The 27,614-nt window shown below is 46.2% G+C and overlaps 1 protein-coding gene across 1 annotated transcript in view; it reads left to right on the top strand.

Moving 5' to 3' along the window:
- Positions 1–17,468, top strand: part of plekhg2 (pleckstrin homology domain containing, family G (with RhoGef domain) member 2) — a gene marked incomplete at its 5' end in the record, with an annotated part of 42,144 nt that extends 24,676 nt beyond the window's left edge. The window contains 2 exons of the mRNA XM_080007275.1: positions 974–1,802; positions 11,047–17,468. Coding sequence (XP_079863401.1) covers positions 974–1,802; positions 11,047–13,135 — 2,918 coding nt within the window. The 3' untranslated portion in view covers positions 13,136–17,468. The remainder of the gene's footprint in view (positions 1–973; positions 1,803–11,046) is intronic.
- Between the last annotated feature and the right edge of the window lie 10,146 nt (positions 17,469–27,614).

Genomic DNA, 27,614 nt, shown 5'->3' with positions numbered 1-27,614 from the left:
CCTTCCTGCTTCCTGCTTTCCACTTCCCTTCCTGCTTCCTGCTTCCCTTCCTGCTTCTCTTCCTGCTTCCTGCTTCCCTTTCTGCTTCCTGCTTCCCACTTCCCTTCCTGATTCTTCTTCCCTTCCTGGTGCCCTTCCTGCTTCCCTTCCTGCTTCCTGCTTTCCGCTTCCCTTCCTCTTCCTGCTTTGCTTCCTGCTTCCTGCTTCCCTTCCTGCTTCCTGCTTCCCTTCCTGCTTCCTACTTCCATTCCTGCTTCCCTTCCTGCTTCCTACTTCCATTCCTGCTTCCCTCTTCCCTTCCTTCTTCCTTTCCTGCTTCCCACTTCCCTTCCTGCTTCCGGCTTCCCTGCCTGCTTCCAGCTTCCCTTCCTGCTTCCTGCTTCCCGCTTCCCTTCCTGCTTCCTGCTTCCTTCTTCCCTTCCTGCTTCTTCTTCCCTTCCTGCTGCCCTTCCTGCTTCCCACTTCCCTTCCTGCTTCCCACTTCTCTTCCTGCTTGCTGCTTCCCTTCCTGCTCCCTGCTTCCCACTTCCCTTCCTGCTTCCCGCTTCCCTTCCTGCTTTCTGCTTCCTGCTTCCTACCTCCCTTCCTGATTCTTCTTCCCTTCCTGCTTCCTGCTTTCCGCTTCCCTTCCTGCTTCCTGCTTCCCTTCCTGCTTTCCGCTTCCCTTCCTCTTCCTGCTTCCCACCTACCTTCCTGCTTCCTTTCCTGCTTCCTGCTTCCTGCTTCCCTTCTCGCATCAATTATTGTTTGAGAAGACGTTCGATTAGATGAGGTCACCTTTGGGCGATGGGGAAGGTTTGCGGCTCCAAAGAAGACGAGTCAGATACCAAACAGACAGTGAATAAATAGTAGTCATAGTTTCCCTGTGTATTATGGGCTGTAGAAGTCTAAAGTCCTTGTGTCTCTCTTTACTGGAGACTTTGCTCCACAATGTTGAATAATTTGTACATTTTATTGTTTCTCCTTCTCCCAGATACCCGGGAGACGCTGAGCGTCTCCATTGAGACTCTGGAGTCTCCGACCTCCAATCACCAGACCAACGCATCCACCCTCGGCACACCTCGGGACTTCATCTCCGTCCTTCCCCAGGACAGACACTCTGCCAGTCCCCAGGACAGATGCTCTGCCCTTTTCCAGGGCAGAGGAAGCTCCGTCCTGCCCCAGGAAAGATGTTCCGCTCTTCCCCAGGACAGATACTCCGCCCTTCCCCATGGCAGAGGAGACTCCACCCTGCCCCAGGACAGAGGAGGCTCCACCCTAGCCCAGGACTGGTGTGCCGATCTGCCCCAGGACAGAGGAGACATGGCCCTGCCCCAGGACAGATGCTCCAGCTTGGGTTGCTGCTCCAGCCAGGCCTCCCTGTCTGCCAGAACTTCCAGGGAAGATATCTCCACTTCTTCGGGGGCTCAGGACTCTATTCTGTCCCAGGAGGAGCTCTGCAATCTGGCCGAGCAGAGGAGCACGGCTCTGGGCCCCCTAGTGTCCAGTGGGCCCCCAGACAGTGGCTCCGGTCCCCTGCCCTCAAGGGTCCAAGACCGCCGGCCCCAGACCTCAGGGAGGAGAGAAGACATGATGGGTGGTGGTGAGGAGAGACACACCACCGTCCATGTGGTTGAACACCCGAAAGACGGCGCAGTGTCGTCTGATAGAGAGGAGGAGAAGGATAGCTCTTCATCACAAACCAAGATGTCTCCCCCTGCAGGCTGCCTCCCAGCGTTCACTAACCGCAGCCCTGCAGACCTACAGAGCAGCCAGGGCCCACAGGCGCAATCAACCTGCAGCGCAATCAACACCATGCCTAGGTATGTCTGGGTGATTCAGATATAATAATAATAATAATAATTATTATTATTATAATAATAAAAATAATAATACCACCACCACTGCTGCTACTACTACTAAAAATAGTAAAATAATAATATTCAGTGGTACCTTGATTTACGAGTGCACTAACATACAAGTTTTCCGAGTTACGAGCCGTCGTTCCGTCCATTTTTTGTATTGATTTGCGAGCAAAAATGTGAGTTTCGAGGAGTGAGCTTAAGGTGCTGCCACTAGTTGGTGTGGCGAGCGAATGCGGCCACATCCCACATCTCACTCGTTCACTTTACGTGGTGACCTGACCGTGGAAGCATCTCTTTTGTGTTTTGTGTTCGCGTCTTGTGCTTTTTGTGCAGTTATTTGGCCATTTTTTTTCTAACCATGGGTCCTAAGAAAGTAAGTGCTGGGAAGATGAAGCGGATGATGTTGATTGAATTAAAGCATGAAATCATAGAAAAACATGAGCGAGGTGTGTGTGTGATGGGATTGGCTTTTTTAAGTTAAGCGAAGGTCAAGTCAAGTCAAGTCACACTTTATTGGTAGAGCGCATTTCATACCAGGGCAACACAATGCACTTTACAAAGAAATACAAAAAAGAAAGAGAGAACGTAGTTGTCAGCCGGTCATTACAAAAGAATGCCCCTGAAACAACAACAACAACAAAAGCAACAACAAAGACAACAAAAACAACAATAAAAGCGACACCAACCACAGTGGCAGCAACAGCAACAGAAAACAACAACAGCAGCAACAACAGCCACAGAAACAACAACAACGGCAGCAGCAACAACAGCAGCACCAAAGTACATGCAAAGACGTCACCGGAACCAGAAGTGGTAGCTCTCACCGGAACCGGAAAGGTCACTCAAGTTAGAGATGGTTAAGTTGAGGTATAAGGTTACGTTAAGTTAAGGTATAAGGCAAGCGAGAGTCAAGTTTCGGTACAAGGTTAGCAGCAGCAACGACAACACCAGTTAAGGTATAATGTTAGCGGCACCAACAACAGCATCAGCAGCAGCTGCACAGCAATGACAACACCAGCAGTGACAATACCAGCAGCAGACAACAGCAGCAACAAAAACAGCAACAGCGCACAAGCGAAGACGTCACCAGGACTGGAAGTGGTAGCTCTCACCGGAACCAGAAATCTCCTCATCTGTATTGAGTCAACAGTGTGTACCATCTCATCTCAACAAAGTAAAGAACAGCAAGGACGTCACCGGAACTGGAAATTTCAACTGTGTGCAACATCTCATCTTCATCCAGTCACAGTCCTTTAATTAGAAACCCTAAGTTACGGGTCAATTTTTCAATCAGACCCCGGGAGGGAGATCCCTTTGACTCTCTCTCTCTGAAAACACACCCTTCTTATGATCCTCTAACTGTAATATCACAACAGAAACAACCACAGCAAGAGAAATAGCAGCAACATCAATACCAGCAGGAACAACAGCAAAACCAAAGCAGGAGCAACAACAGCAGTGCACACGCAAAGACCTCACCGGAACCGGAAGTGTTAGCTCTCACCGGAACCCGAAAAGTCACTCACGTTAGAGATGTTAGAGCTATTGAGTCTAGGTACAAAGTTAGAGATATTTAAATTAGGGTATAAGGTTAGAGATGCTTAAGTTTAGGTATAAGTTTAGGGATTGTTATGTTTAGGTATAATGTTCGAGATGATTAGGTTAAGGAATAAGGCCAAAGATGGTTACGTTTAGGTATAAGGTTAGCAGCGGCAACGACAACACCAGTTAAGGTATAAGGTTAGCAGCACCAACAACACACCAACAGCAATAACAACACTAGCGGCTACTGTACCAGCAGCAACAATAGCAGCAGCAAAAACAGCAGTAACAGCAGCAGCAACAGCGCACAAGCGAAGACGTCACCGGAACCAGAAGTGGCAGCCCTCACAAGACACAGAGATGGATTAATTTCTCTGCCTTTGACAGGAAGCCTCTTAATTTTGAAATGTTTTTTAGATGGTAAAAGGCTGATTTTGTGATTTGATTGATATGGCTCTTAAAATTTAGATCGCTGTCTATGATTACACCCAGATTTGTGGCTTCATTCTTGCTCTCCAGGGACAGAGAACTAAGATGAGCTGCAATTTTCTGTCTTTGAGCCTTGGCACCAAAGATGAGTATTTCTGTTTTGTCTTTGTTCAGTTGTTAAAAGTTATTTGACATCCATGCATTTATATCATTAATACACTGAATGAGGGAGTGTATCGGGAGTAGGTCATCAGGAGATAGGGATATGTACATTTGTGAATCATCTGTATAATTATGGTCATTTATTTTGTGTTTCTTTACAATATGTGCCAGTGGAAGCCTATCGAGGTTAAACAATAATGGTCCCAGAATCGAACCTTGGGGCACTCCACATACAATATCCACTTTGTTCGACACAAAATCTCCAATGACACAAAGACCTGCCTGTCCTGTAGGTAGGTTTTGAACCAATTTAGAACCGGGCCAGAAAGGCCGACCCATTGTTGTAATCTTGCTAATAAAATCTGATGGTCAACAGTGTCGAAGGCAGCGCTGAGATCCAGGAGCAGAAGAACAGATCGTTTTTTTGCATCAGTGTTTATGTGTAGATTGTTCAGAACTCTAATAAGTGCTGTTTTTTGTGCTATGGTGAGGTCGAAAGCCAGACTGACAGGTGTCTAAAAGGCTGTTTGAGGTTAGACAGTTGTTAAAATGAAGGAAAACTGTTTTTTAAGTATTTTGCTGAGGAACAGCAGGTTGGTAATTAGCCTGTAGTTGGCAATAACTGTTGCATGGAGATTGCTCTTCTTCAGGAGTGGTTTAATGACGGCTGTTTTAAATGCTGCAGGGAATATACCTGATTGAAGAGAGCCATGTAAAATGTCTAATACCTCATGTGCCAGGCAGTTAAAAACTGTTTTAAAACATGTGGTAGGGAGGGCGTCCAGGCGGCAGGTGGAGGACCTGAGCTGGCCAACAATATCGTCCAGTCTTTTTATGTCTAAGGGGGACATGGCAGCGGTCATATTACTGGGGAACTGAAGGGAGGGTTCATTTCTGGATGTTGAGGCACTAATATTCTGTTTGATAGATATACTTTTGTTACTGAAGAATGTAGCGAACTACTCACATTTTTCAATGGAGAGCATCTCTGACGGGCTGTAGATGGTGGATTAATAAGTCGATCAACAGTGAAGAAGAGCACTTTACTATTGTTGAGGTTTTCATGAATGATTTTAGAGAAGAAAGACTGTCTGGCCTGTTTAATTTCTTTATTGTATGGATTTAATCTATCCTTGTAAATTTCATGATGAACCTGAACTTTTGTCTTTCTCCATTTTCGTTCTGCCTGGTGACACTCTCTCTTAAGCTGCCTAGCAACTGCTCCATTTCTCCAGGGGGCTTTTTGTTTTTCTATGTTTTTAGTTTTAACAGGTGCAATCTTATCAATGACATTTTGAATTTTGGAGTTGAAGTTGTTCACAGGCTCGTCAGTTGAAGATGCGTTGAACAGCGGTAACTCATATACAATTCTCTTGAAGGTTTCAATGGTATTATTGTTAATGATACGTTTTTTAATTGTTGGGGTTCCCCTCTGTTGTACAGGAAGAGCAGACACGTCAAAGAAAATGCAACAGTGATCTGAAATAGAAACATCCATGACACAGGGTACAGTGATATTTAGTCATTTTGATATGACTAAGTCCAGAGTATGGCCCTTATTGTGGGTGGGTCCAGAAATGTGCTGAGTGAGGTCAAACGCCTCCAACAGGCTCATGAAGTGTTGGGCATCTGGATCTGTTTAATTGTCAACATGAATATTAAAATCACCTGAGATAATTACACAACATAATCAGTGGAGACCTTGGACAGTAGCTCAGAGAATTCATCAAGAAAGCCACATTTAGATTTTGGTGGCCGATAGACAGCGATGATTAAAATGGGGGCACTGCAGTTTATAGATGTAGCAAGGTGTTCAAAAGAGGTGAATTCTCCGAGGAGGATTTCCTTGCAGGTGTAGATATCAGAGAAGACAGCAGCTACTCCACCGCCTCTCTGGACAGCTCTAGTGGTTTGGATGAACTTGAAATGAGGAGGTGCTGACTCAATGAGTGCAACTGAGCCATTTCTATCCAGCCAGGTCTCAGGTTTTCAATTAATTTCAATGGGGAAAATTGATTTGCTATACGAGCAGATTGAATTATGAGTTCTGTCACGGAACCAATTAAACTCCTAAGTCAAAGTACCACTGTATTACTATTAATCCTACTGCTGCTATGAATGATAATGACTAATCCTTATCTAAATACTAATTATTTATTCATCAACAGATTCATGATAAAATTCACAAGATTATTAAAAATGGTTTTACAATGGTTTTCTAAGCTGGAAGTTTTACTCTGGTTGTATTTTGTGGTTCATCTCATGGAGATGAACTGAAGTAAATTAGTAGTTTAGTCGCAATGAGACGAATATTAACAGAAAATGAACTGCAGCTTAAAATAAATCCCTGTGTCCTGATGAAAGAGTGAACATGCAATGTCACCATTTGCAACATTTTGGGAATATTTATCTTCCCTCCGTTAAAGAAAACAACATTTTGTTGCTCGTTTCTCTGAGGGAATCACTTCATACAAATGGAACGTGCAGATCATAGGGTCAGTTTCAGTGGAAAAGCAATTGAACATCTAAGATCAAAATGTTTTGCTGCTTTTGGGAATACGCCCACGGTCGATGGAAATCAGCCAAGTTCCTAACAACAGAACAGACGACAGCAAATAACCCCCCCCCTCTTCTCGGTCATTTCACTGCAGTTAGATAGTATGGTATAGTTGGACAACCTCCCAGACAACATCCCATAATAGTGACTGGAAAATGTTCTGAGCCGAGTAGTCAGGGCCAAGAGACGTTCATTGTTTGGATGAAACTTGTTGATGTGTGGGAATGAGTCTGTCTCAACCCCGACAGCTCCTTCAAACCATGCAGCCGCTTCACTCCAACATTAGCATTGACCCAAAGAACCATCAGTTACAGCCCGGTTTGAGTCCGATAGGACTCAACAATCCTGCAGAGGGGATATGTGGTTGTTTGTTAATTTACGACCAGTGGTTCTCAGCGTGAGGTCCAGGGATCCCCAGGGGTCCTTCCAGATGTTCCATGGTTCTGAACTTCACCGTTAATTCATTTCCAGTACGTTCATGAATCTGTTAAAATGGACAATCCTCCTAGATGTGGAGGACGTACAGAACCTCCTCAAGGTGTGGTCACACCGCCGGCACACATGCACTGTGTAGCATACCACCAATGATTAATATTTAATATTTATAATTAATAATTAATAATTGATCATTAATAATTCACAATTGTCTTGTTTAGGGCACCACCCCTGTTTAGATTTAGTTGGAGATACTAATGGGTTAATTTAAGTTAATTAATCATTAAGTGTAAATAATCAGTCTAAGAAGGATTAAGGAGTTCTTGACCATTTACATTGCCCTCTGAATTCAACTCCAAAGGAATATCAACAGACAACCTCTTTCCAATAATTATATTATATAATAATTATAAATAATTTCCAAGGAATTATTTTATAAGACTGATCAACTTGGTCAAATGGAATAATAGTAAACATAAAGTAAAATGAAAACAATAAAATAAATGGTAAAGAAAATAAAATGTAAAGGTAAGACATGAAGAAAAATAAACAATGAATGCAGGATTTTAAATGGTGACAGACTTTAACTCAGACTCAGACTCATTAACTCATTCACATAATAAAAGGAGAAACTCTTAGGTGGTATTTGACTTCTCTAAAGGGGGATTTCATTAAATTCGACACATCAACCCATCATCATTATGAAGCAGAATCAGAAGTGTTTCGAAGTGTTAGGGATCGTTGAGGGGTGGTTGGTGGTTTCAGAGGCTCTGCAGGGCTCACATGGGTCGAGTGGAATTGGGAGGTAGTCGCTGCCGCTGGTCTGGTCCAGTGACCCTCATCCATGTCGTGTGGGCCCCCTGGACGGACCGGGACGGTTCGTCGCCGAGAGAATGCCGATTCGGTCCCAACAAACTGATCCGACTCTCCGACAACTTCTAGGTTGAATGGCGACGACTTCCGGGTTGAATGGTTTCCGGGAGATGGGCTGGTCGGGACACTAATTGAATGAGTCAGGTTTGAATCTGTCATGGATCGGTTGAAAAAATAAAAAAAATATATTATAATGCAATGTTGCAAACCACAAGGTTTAGTGATATAACACACTAAAAAAGAAATACAATTCTTCAGCTGGGGGCTGGAGCAGGCTTGTTAAGTAAAATCTAGGTTGCACACAAACCTTAGTGAAACAAAGACGTAAAGAAAAGAAAGGAAAACTTAAACTAAAATAAAAAATGAACTTGTTTAACTCAAGTGAGGGCCAGCCTGAAAACTGCACGGTCAACGGCTTCTCTTAATCACTCTCCTGAGGGGGTAGGAGGTTGAGATGTTTCCTGGACGCAGTATGGTAAAGGAAGCGGGGTTTTGGGTTCACCTCCATTCTGAATGGGTGTTGACAATTCAGAGGAGAAAGTGAAAAATCTTCACACAACACTATGTCCAAAACATGATTTTACAACATAAACTCTTGTGACAATGTTAACATACAAACAAATAAAAATAAAACCAAACACATGGTCTAGGAATTAGTCATCTTCCACAACCATTCTCTCTAATTAACTATTAAGAGGATTTCTAATTACTAACTATAACAACATTAATTCAACACTCCTAATAAAAGGTATAAAATCATCATCTTCAATCAGATTTTATTATGCACAACAGGATATTGTGATCTTAGTGGTGGTCATGGTTTCCCGGTCGGTGGCCAAATGGCAATCTGGAAACACGTAAGTTTATGCATTTGTGGTGTGGGGATGCAAGCCAGACCTGACCTGGATCGAGGTGAATGGGATCAGAGTGGCTGCACACCTGTTGCTTGTTGGTTGGTCTAACAAGCAACAGGTAAAATCCCTATCCTGGCACTCACTCAGGATGGGAGCCCTGTTATGACATGTTCTATCTGCTCCTGGCTAATTCCAAATGGCCCATTCTCTACAATAAACTGGTGTTTACACCCCCCCCCCCCGTCTTCTGTGTCTCTGTGCCGCAGGTCCCTGAAAATGCCACTTGGCTGGCCTGTGGTGGGCGAAACCACAGCATACAAACAGTATTATTAGTAACTTTGCCAAATTAGGTTGTATCGTGATGAGAGTTGGATCATCCATCATCGAAACATCTGCAGAAATAATGTCACTCAATTACTAACAAACTATTTGGACTGAGGAAAGGATGCAGATGCAGATTATCCAGGTGGGTCTATCCTTTCCAGACCTGTCTTGAGACCGGCCCTCCATTGAGGGTCTGCCGTGATCAAAGGGGGTTATGGGGAGGGAAGGAGGAGGGGAGAGGAGGGTGATGGGTCATCATGGCCCCGCCCCCTTGCCCTCCTCCCCCCTACATCTGCGCTCCCCTTCTTCTCCTAAAGCCCCCCCTGGCCAGCAGGCCCCCAGCTACTCCCCTCATGCCCACCTGGGAGGTAAAAGTTATAAGAACATGCACCAGGGGTAATTTCTGGAAGAGAGCCCCGATCTCTGGGGCTGGCTGGTTATACGTATAGTCTATGTTGTGACCTTTACCAGCAGATGTCACAAAAGGTACAGTTACTGTGGATAGTGTAAAAGCTGTTTGACATTTCAACAAAGATTATGTTCAGGAAATTCCAGTGAACATCACGTGCATCCACAATTAAGCACAGAGACTGGATATGAGACAAATAACATGACCCTATATGGTTACATGGAAAGTGAAAAGAAACGGGGTTGAGTGTGATGGCCTATCATTGCATCAGTTCTTATTCAGTTCTTATCGAGTTCCTATCCAGTACTGAGTTCTTATTTGGTTCTTATTGACTTCTTATTTAGTTTTTATTTGGCTCGTATTGAGTTCTTATTTGGTACTTATTTGGTTCTTATTGAGTTCTTATTTTATTTTTTTTGTTCTTATAGAGTTCTTATTGAGTTCTTATTTAGTTTTTATTTGGTTCTTATTGGGTTCCTATTGAGTTGTTATTGAGTATCCTGCTGACGGTGTTCTTGGACATGTCCTCCGGTGGTACTAACATCTTTTTTTCTTGGTCTTTTTAACTGTTCCTCCATCCTTATGTCTGAGAATGTAGGAAGGTGTTACAGGTCCTGTGATCTTAGGGGGGTCTCCAACCCCTTCCTGGTAGTGTCTGGAGGAGAAAGTCTATCAGAGGCAATCCTGCTGTGTTCCACTACAGCTGCCCCTCGGCTTCAGCGTGACCCGAATATCAGTCAGAACCATGTGGGGATCTGCTGCGTTCTATGTTTTATTGGGCGGTGTTTCTTTGTTTCTTTAAATCAGGGCTGCAGCTTCAGTTTCCATCTGGGACACTACATTTCATTTACTAAATTGTAGGGAACCAGTCTGGGCTGCATTAGAAGTCTGGACGCTCGGCCCAAGATAGAGGTTGTGTTCGTTTTAATAGTCTGACCAAATATCTTCTTGGTCTGGCTCCATAGTAAGGGCAGATGGGGCTCATGGTTAATGTAGCTCTAGGGGCCATTTGATTTACAAAACTGGCAGAAAAGGGGATTTCTCGTAAGGTGTTGTCATGGAAATTCTAATATCTCGAAATTATAAACTGCAAAAAACAATTAGAAGCCACCAGGATAGGAGCATAAAACACATTCTCCTTATTTGAGCTCAAGAGAAGGCGTCAGACACGCCAGGAGCAGGCCAGAGGAGTTCTAACATCCTTTGTCTACAGTGGTCTCTTCTAGGGTTTATCAGGGCATCCTAGGATCTAGGAAGGTGCATTCTGACTGGAGAGCGGGTTAACTGGGACATCCTCTGCCTGGTCCAGATAACATATCTGGGGACAGTGAATGAAAAGTGAAATGCTTCCCCAAACTGAAGACAATGTCCAGCAGGGGTCGTACAGCAAACCCTGATAACACCTTGTGACAACACTTCCAGTGACCCCCTGTGGTCGCAGTCTGAACTCTTTGATCGTCTGATATGATAACATCAACACCACAGTCGTTAAAAGTTCAAAACAGACATTTGCTCTGAAAGAAAATATTATTGTATAGTCATAGCGAACAGTCTTTAAGGTGGTCGTTACATGGAAATGCCTTCCTAAAGGTAACTGATTCTCCCTGTCTGTCTCAGGTCCAGAGCTTCTGACCTCCAGGACCTTGGCACGCTGAACCGCTCTCCCAGCTCCAGGTCCTCCTATTCCAGGTCTCCCCTGGAGACGCCCGGCCTGTCGGTCTCTGTCCCGGGCCAGGCCTCAGACCGCCACGCTCCAGCATCGACTTTCAGACCGGGCCTCAGCCGGCACTCAGCCTGTACCTCCCCGGCAACGCTCTCCTTGCACCCCCTCCGAGCCACCTCCTCCTCTGCCTTCAGCAGGTCCATAGCTGCCTCCTGCATCAGTCAGTCCATCAGCCAGAGCATGGCCAAGAACAACTCTGTCTGGCAACATTCTGCACCCTTAGCGATGGGTCATATAGGCCCCGCACCCTTGACCTCCTCCCCCCTACATCTGCGCTCCCCTTCTTCTCCAAAGGCCCCCCCTGGCCAGCAGGGCCCCAGCTACTCCCCTCATGCCCACCTGGGAGGCACTCGAGCCGGGTGTCCCCTACCCTCCTCCAGCTCCTTTGATGTCTCTCCCTCTCCCGCTCCCTTCCCCGGTCAGGCTCCTCCCCCCTGTCACTCAGTGGATCTATCAGATTCGTCAGCCTACGCAAACAACAATAACAACAGCATTAGTCCAGCCGCTTACAGGCGCTCCAGCAGCAGCAGCAGCCAGTCAGCGCTGCAGAGGAAGTCATTGTTAGCTAATGCTAGTGCTCACACTAACAGCACACCGAAACATCAATCCCATGATCCTTTCTGGTTAGGCTCTCACAACAGGGTGGCGCGGCCCTTTTCGGCGTCAGAGCCCAGCTCCCGGGTGCAGTCGCCCTCCCCCTCTCCCTCTTCCTCCCCCTCCCCCTCCCCTGCCTTCTTTAAGAGCCTCTGCTCTGCCCCCCCTCAGCATAACTTCTCTTCTCCTCTCGCCCTCAAACCTCCTCACCCAAGAAGTTCTCGCTTAGGTTCCATGAGTCCACGTAATCCACTGGGCCTCAGCCTGGAGCTGCCCCGGGCCTCCTCGGCGAGCTCCGTGCCAGGACCCCCCACCTCCTCCTGTCTCAGCCCCCGTATCCTTTCCCCTCCCCCCATCGGCGTCTCGCTGAACATTTGGACGAATATCGTGGCCACGCCCCAACCGCGCAACCCCAGGCTCACCTCCTCCACCCCCCTCTCCTCTCTGACATCACCCACACACTCGTTCTCCTACTCCCCCTCAGTCTCCCTTAGAGGGTCCAGAGCTTCCTCTCCTTCTTCACAACCTCCCATCTCCTCTGCCCCCTCTGAGCCCAACCCCCAGAACCTCTCCAGGTCCAGCGCCCCCAGCAGACAGCATCAATTCTGGGTGGAGAGCAGCTGTCGATCCCTTAGTTTGGGTGGAAGTCGCGGAGGGAGTTCGGATCAGCAGGAGTCTGGCCTCTTGAGCCCACAAGGCGGATGGTCCTCGTGCGATGGCTCCCCGTCTTGCCTCAGTCCCAGGAGCGGCCTGACATCCCCCTTCTCGCCTGGCAGGCTCATCCCGGGAAGGGGCAGCCTTGCCAGGCAGCATTTCACCAGCGTGCCCTGGCCGGATGTACGGGAGCTCCTGACCAAGTACGACGGAGCCGACGGCCCGGACAAAAGCGATGCATTCCCTGCCTCCCCTCCTGCCTCCCCCCTCTCCTCCTCGTCCTCTCACACCCTCATGTCCTCCCCATCTCCTCCCCCCTCTGCATCCCACCTCCAGGCAGGATGGGTCGATCCAGAGTTCCAGGAGGGAAGCTGTCGCAGTCAGCTGATCTGTGCCTATGTGGCTCGTCCGGCCTCGTCTCCGGCCCACTCTGGGATCGCCAGCCCCCCACCATCGTCTCCTTACCACCAATCTGACGTCACCCCCCGGGGCCAATCGCCCACCGCACTGGCTCTGTCCGCCCCCTACCCGAGCCTCGCCCGACTGGCAGAGCAGAGGGCCAGCTACGCCACCACGGTCAACCTCCAGGTGGCTGGGAGCGGGCGGATCACTTTCTTCAGCACCGCTCAGGTCAGCCTGTCTCAGAGCCCTCAGGCCAGGGCCAGTTGGGGGCCAGGTCCCAAGACCCATAGTCTTGCATCGCCATCCTGCCGCCCTCCCCCCTCACAGCTGTGAAGTGGAGGGAAGACCGGAGTGTTTGGGCGGTGAGCACGACACGTAAGAGGTTTCAAAGAGGGCGGACATGTTTTCAGCAGGTCATGTGACCACGGCCATGAGAACCGACGCAAGCTTTCCAGAGATCCAGAAATTTCCGGACATTATCCGGGTAGTTGTGGACAGACCACTTCACGGACCGACCCGAAGGTCCAGCTCAGCGCCTCCTGCTTTAGGTTCTTTCATCACTGACCAGAAGTTTTCAATCTGTGGCTTCTGGACCGGGGTGTCTGTGCTCAGGTTCTGGAGTGTTTGGCAGACACTGGCAGACAGTGGTGACACGGTTTCCTGCAATGCGTCTGGCGGGACGGGATACCCCTCCAGTGGGAGGGTTAGGGTTTTGGGTTCAGGAAATAAGTTCTGGAATCAATCATGGAGTTCACCCTGGAGACCTAGAGTTCCAGGGTGAACTCTGTGCTTCTTCTTAGTTATGGTCATATTACACATTATTTTCAAAAGATTTCTATTCTTTTGAGTTTGTTTTGCAGTTTGTGTGGTGATATCTGTTTATTAATATACAATCTGTTTTAAATCTTTTTTCTTTTTTTTTTCTATTTATGAAATGACTTTTTTGTTGTCTTCGGCACTTAATGCTTTAGTCGAGTCTGTGTTTTGCACAATGTTCTCAACCTCTGTGTCTGTCTCTGTCTGTCTGTGTGCATGTCTGTGTGCGTGTCTGTGTGCCTGTCTGTGTGCGTGTCTGTGTGCATGTCTGTGTGTGAGCGTGTGTCATCTGGACGTGTCTAAGTTCACTGTACTTCAGACCAACCTGTTTCTTGTTTCTCGCTATGATTTGTTCTGAAACCTTGAATCTCCAGGGACGGTTCCTTGTTACCAGGGTAACTACAGTAGGGATATAGCTACTGATGATTCCGACCCAGTAGTGTCCAGAACCCATTTCACATTTTATTCAGCATCAGGTCCCGGGTCCCAGTCATTAAGTGTAATAGCGAGTGCATCCATGGGGAAGCGCTGTCAGAATATATGGAAGCTGCTGTGTCTGACGTGACCTGACGTGGGGAGGACGGGACTGCAGAGACGCTCCGTGGTTTTATTCTACATTTACATTTATTTCCCAGTCCCATTTATTTGCTGTCATTTAGTTTATATTTGATATTGTTAAAGCTGGAGTCACAGTATCCAAAACATCCGTGGAACCGATTGAGCCCTGCGCTGCTACTGCGCCCAGATGGAAAGTACATTTTTTACACACAGCCTCAAAACACGCAGGCCTGGCGGGTCGTCAAGGAGATGCTTGGTTTTCAGAACAGCTGCAACAGATTGTATCTGAAAAAGGGAGTTTCTGCAACGCAAGATGAAGAGAATTGGACGCTGAAAATAAATGTGTAAAAAATCAGCTCAGATCTGACCTGGTATTTAATCTCAATGATGGAGGGGTGACAGAGAAACAGCAGGATGGAGGCATTATTCTCTATACAACTATTTACTGTTATTAATGTTACATTTCATATTTACATGCATCTTGAAATCGACATTGAACGCTGGAGTCTTCCATTGTAGTTTCTATGTAGTGTCACAAAATGGCACCACATATTAGTTTTGGCATTTGCATGTAGCCAGAGCGAGATAAGGGTCATTATTAACAGATAGTCATCATTATTCAGAAATAACTGTATGGTTGTCGCTGTTGACCGATCAGAACCCAGTTTTCTCTGAGGTGTGTCATAAAAGTAGAAGTGTCACACTACCTTGAATCAAGCATCATGCTGCTGCTTGGTTCTTTGTGCAAACTGGAGGTTGGCCCAGAGTGCTTCAGAACTCAGAAACGTGCTGAAACTGGTCTGGTCCTGCAGAGCGAACTGGGATCCAAAAACTGGTGAGATGCAATGTTTCCATAACTCCGATGTTATTATCCTGTTGTTATCTACAGCAGCAGGTCAGACTGTTTTCATGTGTCTGTGAAGCACTTTGTTCACTCTGTTTTAGTGATAAATAGGAATGAAGCTTTTTATTACAAATTTTAATTAATCAACAGATTGTAACATTGAATATTAAAGCAAACTCAGTAAATGTATGAGAAAAAGGTTTTATTTTGAGAAAACATTGGAAAGTCATGAGTCAAATTGGAACTGGTTGGACTGGATCTAAATCAGTTACCAGGAGTTTAGTTTCTACAGGAAGTGACTGATCTGAGATGTGCAATCACTTCTTCAAGCGAAAATCCATCTCCGTCCAGTGGATCTGATGATGACGTCTCGTCCTCCTGAATCCTGCAGGGGGGGGGGTCATATTTCTTTGTGCCCCAAAAATCCTTGAAACGATCACCAAAGAACCTGTCCTGTAAAAGTTTGGTGTTGAAGTGCCAAAAGAAGATGTTTGTCCTCTTGACTAAAATACTTTTGATTAATAGAAATTAAATGGTAATGCGTAAAACCAAGCGGGGTGATGGAGCTTCATGCTAACCTGGGGCTGACGGCTTTGCACACATAGACCCTGTCCAGCCTCCCCCTGACACCTTCACCTTCACCTCCACCTCCACTGTGAGAACACCTTCACCCAGATGTACTGCCTGGAGTTAGGGTGTTTCATCCTCCAGGCATCAGCCAAACTGAAGTGGTGAGAAGCACGGACAGTGTGGTGGTGGACTGGAGGTGGGGTTCCTCACCAGTCCTTTAAAATGGCTACCCCTGCACTAAAATTAGTCCCATGTGTAGCGTTAAAGCTATGTTTATATTTCATATTTAATGGTATTACCACTTCTATAAATAATTAATAGTAATAGAGTCAGAGGTCTGGAAGCCGTGAACTTTCTAACGCCATCCCGTTCGGGGTGCCGGTCGGAGGCGTCGTTACAACAGCGTCGGGTAATGGAACACCGGAGTCGTCTCAAGGCTTGGTTGGTGTGCGAGATAAGGGCCTTAACTTAACAAGAGTTACACTAAAACATACACTAACTACTACGCTATAAAAGAGAAAAGACAGAAAAAACAGTAAACTGCTTAAAGTTTGTGGAACAAACAGAGTAACATCAATCAGCTCAGAGAGAGAGGGAGACTTGAAGTACTTTATTGGAACATTTCTCTTAAAAAACAGTGAAATTATAACAAAATAATGAAAAAACAACATAATTCTCATCTCGCTCTCTGTCTAACACACAATAAAGAAATTTACATGAATACCAATGCAAACCAATTCCTCTTCATCAGTGAGAAATAAAGCCCCATTTATACTCCAAACCTTTCTAAAGCCTTCAACATGACTGATCTGATTGAAGCATGTGCTGTCCTCAGGTGGAGAGACCACATCCCTAAAGATGAGCCATGGGTTCGTAGGCCCAACTCCCTTTACCTTGTTTCTCCTGGATAGACAGGCGAGTCCTTTGCCTGACCAAACAAGAAATAAAGCAGAACGGATTTTGTTTTTTTACTGCAAGGGTACAAAGGCCCCAAAACATAAAGCCCCACAGAGAAAGATTCCCCAATATCTTCCACAGATCATGGAGCAGTCAGAAACAGGATGACATTGAACAAATGCATGTGCAACACTTTCAGCTGGATCACAGAGTGGACACCTCCAACATTTGGGTCTGTCCTTCCCAAGAATGTGTTTGTTTTCAGAGCCCCCATGTGGGATTCTCCACTCTTAAGTCTCCAGTTCTGTTTTGAAGTAGACGCTTGTAAAGCATTCTCCACCTAAAACCTGCCTGACTCCCCCACGATCACTTCCTGCCAACGATGCTCCTCAACACTCAGAAAGTCTCTTATGTGTTTGATTTTTACTACTGTCCTACAAAACTCCTTCCCCACAATGTTCTCCAGGCATGGAGGGATAAGAGTCAGCAGCTTCCTACTCCACTCAATCCAATCGTCTGTAACGGAGACCGACAAAATGGAAAATTTGGTAAATTCTCCTCCCTCCTGAGGTGGCTGGAGGTGTCTGGAATGTTTGGGGTGAAGAAGGGGACTGGGCTCCCATGAAAGATTAACATATGTTGCTTCGAAAGTGACACGGAGAACATCAACATTGGAGTGTTTATGTTGGGGGCCCTGTGAGTAGAGAAGTGGAACATGTTTAGATTCATGTCAGACAGGGGCTGAGCTGAGACCTATGGATTGGAACCAGATGTGTTACATTATGTCTGTACAAGTGTATATAAGACAACTTCTTGATCCATTCGGGAGAGAATGCATTTGACTTCTGTTCTCTCCCAGACATCCATGGCAAGTCTGGTTTGATGCTGTTTTTCATTGTAATAAACGTATTGTTATAATCAAGTCAGTGTCAGCGGAGATTCCTTCTTCATCAGCATATCATCGACAACAAAGAAACTACACTCCCACCAAACAGGGAAACAGGCGGAAAATCAACACAGTAGGTACGACACCGGGGATGACAGAGTATATCATGCACACTGTTGGAGAAATTTTCCTGCGTGGTCGGTGAGGTTAATCTGCCCACTACAGGAAAACAAAACTGAGAGAATCAAAGATATTTCTTTTGCTGAATAAATAGAAAGATACTGTCATGGTTCCAAGCACTGTTCAGCCTGCCCCTGCTACTGACGAAGAGGGTTTTATACCAAAGAGAGGTTTCGTACCATTGGTCAGGGCTCATTTACAAGGCTCTGCCCCTCAATTATCTCCCCAGGTGTTACCCGATAAACAGGGATTAAACAGTCAAAATCTGGTCACAGATACAATCCTACTATGCTATAAAACAAACACACCATGCTCTTTCAAGCTCCCCTGGGGTAATCCTTGTCTCCACACAAGGTTAAGTGAAGATGGAATGTTATCTGGTTCTTCAATACTACAATTTACATTTTGCAATTTACAATTTACAGTCTCTCCATATACTGTAAACTCTGAGAGGCTCATTAAAACCCAGAGGCAATGTGTTTTAAAACTGCTTACCATACAAAAGGCTGTTGTCCTGTATAAAACATGTAAAACATCATTTAAATATTTGATCGTGTGCATTTTTCTGTCACAATACACAATGATCTGACACAGACAGAGTGAATGGGGAACAAATACAAGAGTAGTGACAAGAAGGGGGCAGGTGGTTAGGTTGCTGAATGGGGACAGGTGTGCAATGGCAGGGATGTGGAAGCCGAGACAGACAAAGAGAGTTAGAGAGAGACAGAGGGAGCTAGAAAGAGACAGAGGGAGCTAGAGAAAGAGACAGAGGGAGCTAGAGAGAGACAGTCAAATTGGAATTCATGCGACTTTAACATCACTCTAGAGCAGGGGCACCTTTTTATTATCAAAGTTCAAAGTTCAAAGTGTACTTTATTTTCAATCGTACCATGCAACACGTCATTACACAGAGGATCAAAATTGCGTTTCCCCATACTCCAATTGTGCAAGTAATCTTTGTAACACACAACATATAACATGAAAGTGCAAAAAGACAACAACAATAGACACAACAACACAACAAGACTAAGGTTAGTCTTAATATACTCAAGAAGTCAAATGAGGTATGTTATTAAGGTAATAAGGTGCAGTGCAAAGCTAGCAGCAAGAGGATACATATGTATACCAAGGGGATACATATGTATTGTCAAAATGTAAATATTGTGCAGTCAGTTGGTCTTTGTGGGTGTCGTGTTCATGTCGTGTTGGTGAGTTTAGTAGTCTGATGGCCTTTGGAAAAAAGCTGTTCCTGATGTAGTTTCTTGATGAATTTGATGTGTTGATGAAGAAGGAGAGACCGCTGACACTGACTTGAGTAAAATAATAGATTTATTACAAAAGAACAGCATCAGAAGGATTGTCTGCCGAATAAAATTCGGGCGGGCTCTTTTATGCTTGCCTATAGACAATGGTGACCACTTTGATCCCCTACATAGGTCACAGGACACATTCCACCTCCCTTATCTCCGGGCCCCCTGGCAATGGGCTCTCTCTCTTGGGACCTGAGGGATGGTAGCTCAGGCGGTAGAGCTGGTGGTCTAGTAACCTAAAGGTTGCTGGTTCGATCCCAGGCTCCTCCTGCTAGCATGCTGTAGTGTCCTTGAGCAAGACACTTAACCCCTAATTGCTCCTGATGGCTGCGTCCGTCGGTGATTGAACAATTGTAAGTCACTTTGGATAAAAACGTCTGCTAAATGTAATGTAATATAACCCCTGGCACTGTCTCTTAGTAATTATCTTATATGATGGGGCTGTCTTGGGACGCCACACCCTCCAAGACACCTCATATTTCCCCCCTTCGAGACTACACAAAGTCTCGACAAAGATAAGAGTCATTGAAGTTACGACGTTAATTGGCCCAATAGAAATCACCTACTAACAAACAAACTGATTATATTATACCCTTCTGAACATGCTTAGTCGTAGCAATACAATACATTTGTGGAGTGTGAGAGCGAAAAACCCATCTGGCAGCTTCCTTTCTAAGTTCTTTCAACAAACAATCAAGACAGGAAAATTCTCTCACGGTTCCCCTGCCCCAGGCAACTACCTATTGCACTCCAAATTAATTAACCGCAAAGAAGAAGGGTTTAGACAACTGTACAAGATGTTACATATTAATGCATACATTCAGAACCTCAGAAATAAATCAAAAGTTTGTCCAAAGTCAGGCTGGTCGACCCATCGGACAACAAACAATGAACCTGTCCCTGCCTATTGTCAATGTCCCTCAAAACCCCGCAAAAGAATAAAACACCTGAGGTCCCAATATATCCATTTCACCCTGTTACAGAAAACTTCAAAGAAATCAATACTAAATCAAAGTAATATGTCTCGCTAAAAATATCTACTGTAGGATACAGACTTTTCATCAATAATACAGGTTACGTTGTAATAAACAAACTCCAATATTATAAAAACCTGCATAACACCATCAACATTTAATAATATTTCACTCGACACTCCTGATCATGATGTCCTCATTCAGGGTCCGTCGTCCATTTTCTTCCTCCATTTTTGAATGTCCACGTTTGAGTGTTCAAGTCCATTAGGCTGTTAGGATCTCCGGACACAGCTAACCTCATACCGGTCCTGGAAGAAAAATTCACTGGCCAGTATCTTGCACACACATCAAATCCAGTATAATAATTTCGCTTTTGCATTATACTTTAACATTATTCCAAGATATGATTAACCTTTTCCTTTTCCCCCTTTTGTCCATGCATTTTCTCAGTTAAAAATAGTATTGAGTCTATGAAGGAATCAGATATTCGGTATAGATATTTCTCTACTAGTGTTAGGTCCTCACTACACACCTCTAATGCCAATTCAGACCTGTATGCTGACCAATTTTAACAATGCGATTTTTCAGCACAGCATTCAATTTTTCACAATCACTTTGGCTTTGGAGATGATGAATAGCTCCTAGACATTGTTTAATTCCCAATTTTTGCTGAATTAATTTTACTGCTTTATCCACAAACTCTTTCCCATTATCTGAAGATATGCGATCTGGAAGTCCCCACCTGCTTATGACCTCACGACACAAAAACTAGGCTTGGCAACTGACTGAGCATCATTACGCTTTGAGGACATGCTTCAGTCCATCGTGAAAATCTATCCACGTCCACTAACATGTATGTTTTACCTCCTACTGGTCTTATCATATCAACAAAATCTACAACCAACTCACGCATGGGACCTGTCGGAGTTGGAATGTAACCGGGTGGACTCATCACAGCCCTCCAAACATTGTTTTTAAGACCGATTGTACATCTGCCTATGACATAATCAATTTGCTCAAGCAAGTACGGTGCCCAATAACCATACTCTTTCCTGATTTTTCTTATTACCTCCCCCCTTGCAACATGGGCCAACCCATGTGCTTCCTGAATCATCAGACCTAGTAGGTCTTGGGTTGCTACCATCAGTCCTTCATGATTTCTCCACATGCTTTTGCTCAAGTCCTTCAGCCACCATTAAAGTCATCTGTGGCACACTTTTCTTAATGTCACGCTCTTTATCAAGATAATCATCAGTGTTTATCTTCATAGCTGCTCCTTTACTTCCTCATTCCACCACCAAGAATCCTCTCCTTTCGGCTGCTCCCCTTAGGGGGCGCCGCAGTGCATTATCTATCTACAATTCCTTCTGTTCTGCTCATCTATAAACCTTCTCTTTGGCCTTCTTATCTTCATTCTTCTTATCCACCAACTGTATTTGGTTGAGTTTTCTGAGAGTCTCCTGGGCTTGTTTCTTCTGGTCATGCTCCTTTTTCCGATATAGCTCCACTTGATGTGCTATGTGATCCGTATGGTCATGCTTCCAAGACCAACCACTTCTGCCAATTTGCTCCTCACTTGAATAGGCAGCCCCTTGATTTCTCCATTTGATTAAAATCTGGATAATTTCCTGTGATATTTCTCCACACTTGATGAACCCTTGACACATAAGCCCTTGGGTTTTCATGTGGACCCAATGACTCAACAAAGATGTTGTCCGGGTGTACGTTTGTTGGAAATGCATCTCTCAATGCTCTCCACATCCGACCTCTGCTTGCAGCAAACAATTCTGGGTTATACACTGCAGTTGCCACATATCTGATAAGGCCTGCTGCCTGCAGGATCTCCTCCATCGCTGGGACTCCAATAAGGCTAGCCAGAAGTCTTTTAATATCTCCCATGGCAGGCTGCGTTCCCACCAAAACCTCTTTAAGCTTTGAGATCCACGGATGGCTCCATCTTGGAGAGTGGGTAACTTTTCAAGTATGTTAGACATGTCTGTATTCTGCCAAGGCTTGTACTCTAAATTTTGTCCTCGAATTATCACTGGAAACATTTTGTTGGGTCTCTTTCCTTTTCTTAGCCGTAGTCCATACCTCAAAGTGTCTGGCTTTTGAGGTTTTTTCTTCTGTAATTTCTTCTCCGTTATTTGCAATTCGTGTAATTGTTTTTCCAATATTTGTTGAACTTCTGGACAGGTGGAGTCACTTATGTCCTCAAGGCATCTGTCTATACTCCTCTCAATCACTCTTAAAACCATGCGTCTGTCATCTCCTACCCCTGTGCTGGCTGCTAACGGTTCAAAACAGGAAGGACCTTCTTTCTCCGATTCTTCCTCACTTTCGGCCTGTTCACTCTCATCTGTGTCGTCTGTTCCCGGAGCCATTTTCCTCACTGGTCGATCTCCTTTTTTCTCCGCTTTTGCCAGCATCCATCTGACTGCTGGGTCGTATCCTCCAAAAGCTTCGTCCAAGTCACTCACACTCTCTTCTCCTATTTCCAGGCTTCTGACTTGTTGTCTTCTTCCCAAACTTCTCCAGCTTCACATAGAGGCCATTGGCGAGCAGACGGTGAAGGACCTGTCTCACATGCTGTATGTGTTCGGGAAGGGTCCTGGAGAAGATGAGGATGTCATCGATGTAGACGAACACGGAGCGGTTGAGAAACTCACGGAGGACGTTGTTTACAAAGGCTTGGAAGACAGCGGGAGCATTGCCCAATCCAAAAGGCATGACCAGGTATTCATAATGGCCGGTGGGTGTGTTGAAGGCGGTCTTCCCTCGCAGACACGGACGAGATTGTATGTATTTCGAAGATCGAGTTTGGTGAAGATGGTGGCGCCTTGCTTGAAAGATGTGGACATGAGAGGAAGGGGGTAGCGATTCTTGACCGTGATCTTGTTAAGACCACGGTAATCAATGCAGGGATGCAGGCCGCCATCCTTCTTACCCACGAAGAAAAAGCCTGCGCCCGCCAGGGAGGTGGAAGGGCGGATGAAACCTGAGGTGAGCGCCCCCCGGATATACTCCTCCATGGCTGTAGTCTCAGGGGCAGAGACAGAGAAGAGACGTACTCGAGGAGGGCAGGTGCCAGGCAGAAGGTCGATGGCGCAGTCATACGGCTGATGGGGAGGAAGAGTGGTGGCCCGTCTCTTGCTGAAGACCTCCCTCAGCTCGGATACTTGTGAAAACTCGGGATGGATGGGGCCTTGAATACGGACTGGAGCCAGGACACAGACAGGAACTCCGGAGTGGGCTGGGGCTTGTGAAGGGGCACAAGCTTGGACATGGACTGGAGACTCGAGAGGGTGAGAAGACGGACTAGAACAAAGACAGGTGGTGAGACACTTGTAGCAGGACCCCATTCGGTGAGACGCCCGGAGGCCCAGTCCAGATGTTGATTGTGACGGGCCAGCCATGGGTAGCCCAGGACCAGTGGAAATTCAGGAGAGTGGATGAGGTGGAGCTGGATTACCTCTGAATGTTTTCCCTCCAGTGACAGGAAAAGGGGGGTGGTGAGATGGCACACGCTACCGGAACCCAGTGGTCTTCCATCCAGGGCTGTCACCGTGAGAGGATGCTCCAGAGGTGCCAGAGGGAGCTTTAGGGCTTTTGCTAGCCCCACATCCAGGAAGCTACCTGCAGTGCCGGAATCCACCATAGCTTGGAGGGAGTGATGTTGATCTCCCCAGGCGAGGGAGGCAGTCAGCAGGACCCTGCTCGCCTCGAGCCCGGGAGAGAAGGTTGGCCTCGTCACAGTTCTCCCTACCCTTGAGAGAGTTGGCTTTTCCCGAGAGCTCAGGGCAGGAAGAATGGAAATGACCCGGGATCCCACAGTACAAGCAGCGGCGCTCCCTCATCCACCGTTCACGTTTGGACCGAGAGAGCCGTGTGCTGATTACTTGCATAGGCTCCTCCATCGATGCTGTAGATGGGCTCGGGACAGCTCGGAGATGCTCGGGAGACGTCGTCCCCAGGACTGCTGTGCGCACTGGTATTGGTGAAGCGGAAGAACGGCGTTCCCTTTGTCTCTCCCGGAGGCGGTTGTCCACCTGATAGCTGTTTTGATGAGCGTGTCCAGGTCCTCCTGCGCTCCTGGGATGGCAGCTCGTCCTTGACACCATCAATGAGACCATCCTGGAAGGCCGCAATGAGTGCCTCGCTGTTCCATCCAGACGCCACTGTGAGGGTGCGGAACGTGACGGCGTAATCCGCTACGCTCTGTTCCCCCTGGCGGAGCCGGAGTAGCCGTGTTGACGCCTCCCTCCCACTGACTGAGTGGTCAAAAACTCTGCGCATCTCTTGGGCAAAAAAATGGTAGCTGGAGCAGGCCGGGGTTTGCTGGTTCCAGATGGCTGTGGCCCAGAAGTGTGCTTTGCCTCTGAGTAGTGTGACAATGTATGCCACCCGTGAGCGCCGGGTGGGGAACTGTGATGGCTGGAGCTCTAAAGCCAGGGAGCATTGCGTCAAAAAGCCACGACAACCTCCTGGGTTACCGTCGTACCTCTCTGGCGCCGGCAGTCATGGTTTGCGGTGATATGGAGGACGCGTGTCCATGGGAGGCAGCGCTGGCGCAGGAGCCATAGGTGGAGCCTGTGCCTGGCTCTGCTGGACGGCCTGGGTGAGGGACTGCAGTTTTTCCAGGATCTGTTGGAGAGCCTGCTCATGATGGCCAATCTCAGTCCCCTGGTTCGTCAGGGCCACCCGCATGCGTTCCATCTCTGGAGGCTGACTCTCTGCTGGGTCCATGTTGGGGCTCAGCCTTGCTGTTACGAGGTTATGCCGAGTGAACCCAGGTGCAGAGAACGAGGCAGAGACAAGGTGGCAAAAATAAAGGTTTACTTGAAACAAGTACCAAAAACAGACAAAAAAAACAAATAAGAATTTTGTGGGCCTGGAAACGAGAGCGTTGTCAGGAGGCTAGACAAACTCAAGACTGAGCAACGAAGAACACAAACGACAGGGTATAAATAGGCAAGACAAAGCGAGACACAGCTGAAACATATAACCTAATGAGGCTGGGTAATGGGAAACAAAGCAACATTGATGAGGCAGTACTGGCGGCATCTAGTGGCCGATGCCGGAGGCCCTGGGCGAACCCTGACACAGTCTTTTCTAATGGTTTCCCAAAATGTTTTAAAAAGTCCCACCGGCCGCCCATCCACCCCTGGAGCTTTTCCTGAAGGCATCTGGAAAAGTGTTTTACTCAGCTCATTGAAGGTGAGGGTTCGGTCCTCCTTTTGCGAGTTAACAAGGTGGTGTTTTTGGAGCCGTAACATTGGGATCATGTTTGATAGAAACTGTATCTCCTCAAATATAAAGTGGTAAATATGGCTGGATTTGATCAGTGTGTGTGTTTTCTCCTCCAGCGCTGCACTGCATGTACCGTGCCTCTTGTACGGTTCCTGTACCAGTTTTCCTGTGTTTTTATTTTTAATTTTAAATTTGAATTGGAATAAAACAGTAGAGGAGAAAGTAACTTAATGTGTTTGTGTTTTCTATTAATGCGGTTATATTTTCCGTTAATGCGGTTGTGTTTTCCATTAATGCGTTTGTGTTTTCCCTGAATGTGGTTGTGTTCTCCATTATGTGGTTGTGTTTTCTGTTAATGTGGTTGTGTTTTTTTCGTTAATGTGGTTATGTCTTCCATTAATGCGGTTGTGTTTCTGTTAATGCAGTTGTGTTTTCTGTTAATGTGGTTGCGTTTTCTGTTAAGGTGGTTGTGTTTTCACTTAATGTGATTGTGTTTCTGCTAATGTGGCTGTGTACGCTGTTAATGCGGTTGTGTTTTTTTCGTTAATGTGGTTGTGTTTTTTTCGTTAATGTGGTTGTGTTTTCCATTAATTCAGTTGTGTTTTCTGTTAATGTGGTTGTGTTTTCTGTTAATGTTGTTGTGTTTTCACTTAATGTGGTTGTGTTTTCCGTTAATGCGGTTGTGTTTTTTGTATTTGCAAAGCATTTTGATATGCAGTTTGTTTGACACATCTGGATTTGCAGCGTGTTTTCTAAATGCTGTGCATGTCTTATATTTCATTCATTCATTTCTATTTGCTTGTGTTTTCTTAAGTTGCAGTGCATTGAACTGTCAGGGCCACCGTAATACTGGTAATAAGGTGGCCCTGGTTTGTTGGTTGTGGCCATACGAGGGACTCCCAACACCGTGACACGGGGGGGGGGGGGGCCGTCAGCTCTATTAACTGGTAGACAAAGCGCTCCTCCTTTACAAACACCATCACAACTTTTAATTCAACCTTGAAGTAAAGGACAGATTACTGTGTCCAATCTGCTTCCCCAGTTCAGCAGAACCTCCTCCATGCTCACAGCGGGGTCTGGCAGAACCTCCTCCATGTTCACAGGTATCAAAACCGAGAGTTGTCTCCCTCAATATATCATTATAAACATAACTATATAATTTTAAAAAATCACAGCTCTGCGCCCCGACTGTGCCCACGGCGACAGCCATGGGGCACCTGTGATCGGTACCAAAACAGTTTGTTTTTATTTTTGAATTTCATTTTACTCCGTTTCCTTATGAAACAGATCAAGTGCCGTGCTTGATGGGAACACATTCTCCGCCCCCCAGTCCTGTGTCGGTCCTGGTGTGAAGCCATCCCGTACATCCAGCTGGGTTCCGTGGATTATCGGCTCCTCCAAAAAACAGGACAGTGAGGCTGCAGGATCCGGTCTCGTCCAGCTGAAGAGAGCCCATGTTTTAAGAACTGTTTTATAGAATAGAGGTAGCCCATAGTTCTCGAAAGGCTTATAATCTGTTATAAACAGTACAGTGTCCAGTCCCAGACCATAAAATGCTGCTGGCCACCACCTGCCTCCACACCGAGACCATCATCCCACCAGGTACCTCTGGGCGAACTGCAGTCTGAAGACCACCAACCTGCTCACCGGGTTGATAAGGACTTGTCCTCCCTCGTCCTTCAGCAGGAAAGGGACGCTGAAGCTTGTTCCAGAAGAAGTCCATTACGACAGCCTGATTCTTCAGGAGAAGACCCACAGGTGGTTCCAGGCAGGACAGCTGATGCCATAACACAGACCCCACCAGGTTGTTGATAATCAGTGTTCACCCTCTGTAGGACATATGTGGGAGCAGTCATCTCCACCTTCACTGTCTCCACTACCTCCTCCCTGTTCTTCTGTGTGGTGGCCTCATCAAGTCAGGTAACCCTCCTTCCAGCCCCGACAAGCTACTGCCTCACTTTTTCCCCAGTTTATTCTTGCCACCGACATTCAGTCTTTTGAAATTTCCTGTAGTTTCTGTACATCCTCCCAACTCTGTACAATGACAGTGAGGTTGTCTGCATCCGTAGATAAAACATGGTGTGTATTAAAATGGGGTAAAATCAATCCTTCAATATTATCTTGGAAGTTGTGCAACAGTGGTTCAATAGAGAGTGCGTATAGCACACCAGACACACACACACACACAGCCCTGCCTGATGCCCCGCCCCACTCTCAAGGGGGCGTTCAACACTCCATTAGTCATTAGTCGACGCTCTATGTCCTGGTACAAAACCTTAATCTTTGTGATTAAATACAACACAGTCAATTATTGAACTTGAACTTTAACCTGGGTTCAATCCAAACTCCTCCAGAATTTTCCAGAGGTAGCAGTGCTCGACCGCGTCAAATGCCTTTTCATGGTCAGAGAGAGAGAGAGCGAGAGAGAGAGAGAGAGAGAGAGAGGGGGAGGTCCCTGGGAAAGGAGGATGGCTGAAAGCAGGGAGGAGGACAGACAGAAAGAGGTGGAGATTTTCTCTCTCTCTCT

Source organism: Zeus faber (genome assembly GCF_960531495.2).
Source record: "Zeus faber genome assembly, chromosome: 9".
In the NCBI taxonomy this organism is placed as follows: Eukaryota; Metazoa; Chordata; class Actinopteri; order Zeiformes; family Zeidae; genus Zeus; species Zeus faber.
Note: the sequence above shows the minus strand (reverse complement) of the source record. Positions and strands in the feature narration are given on the sequence as shown.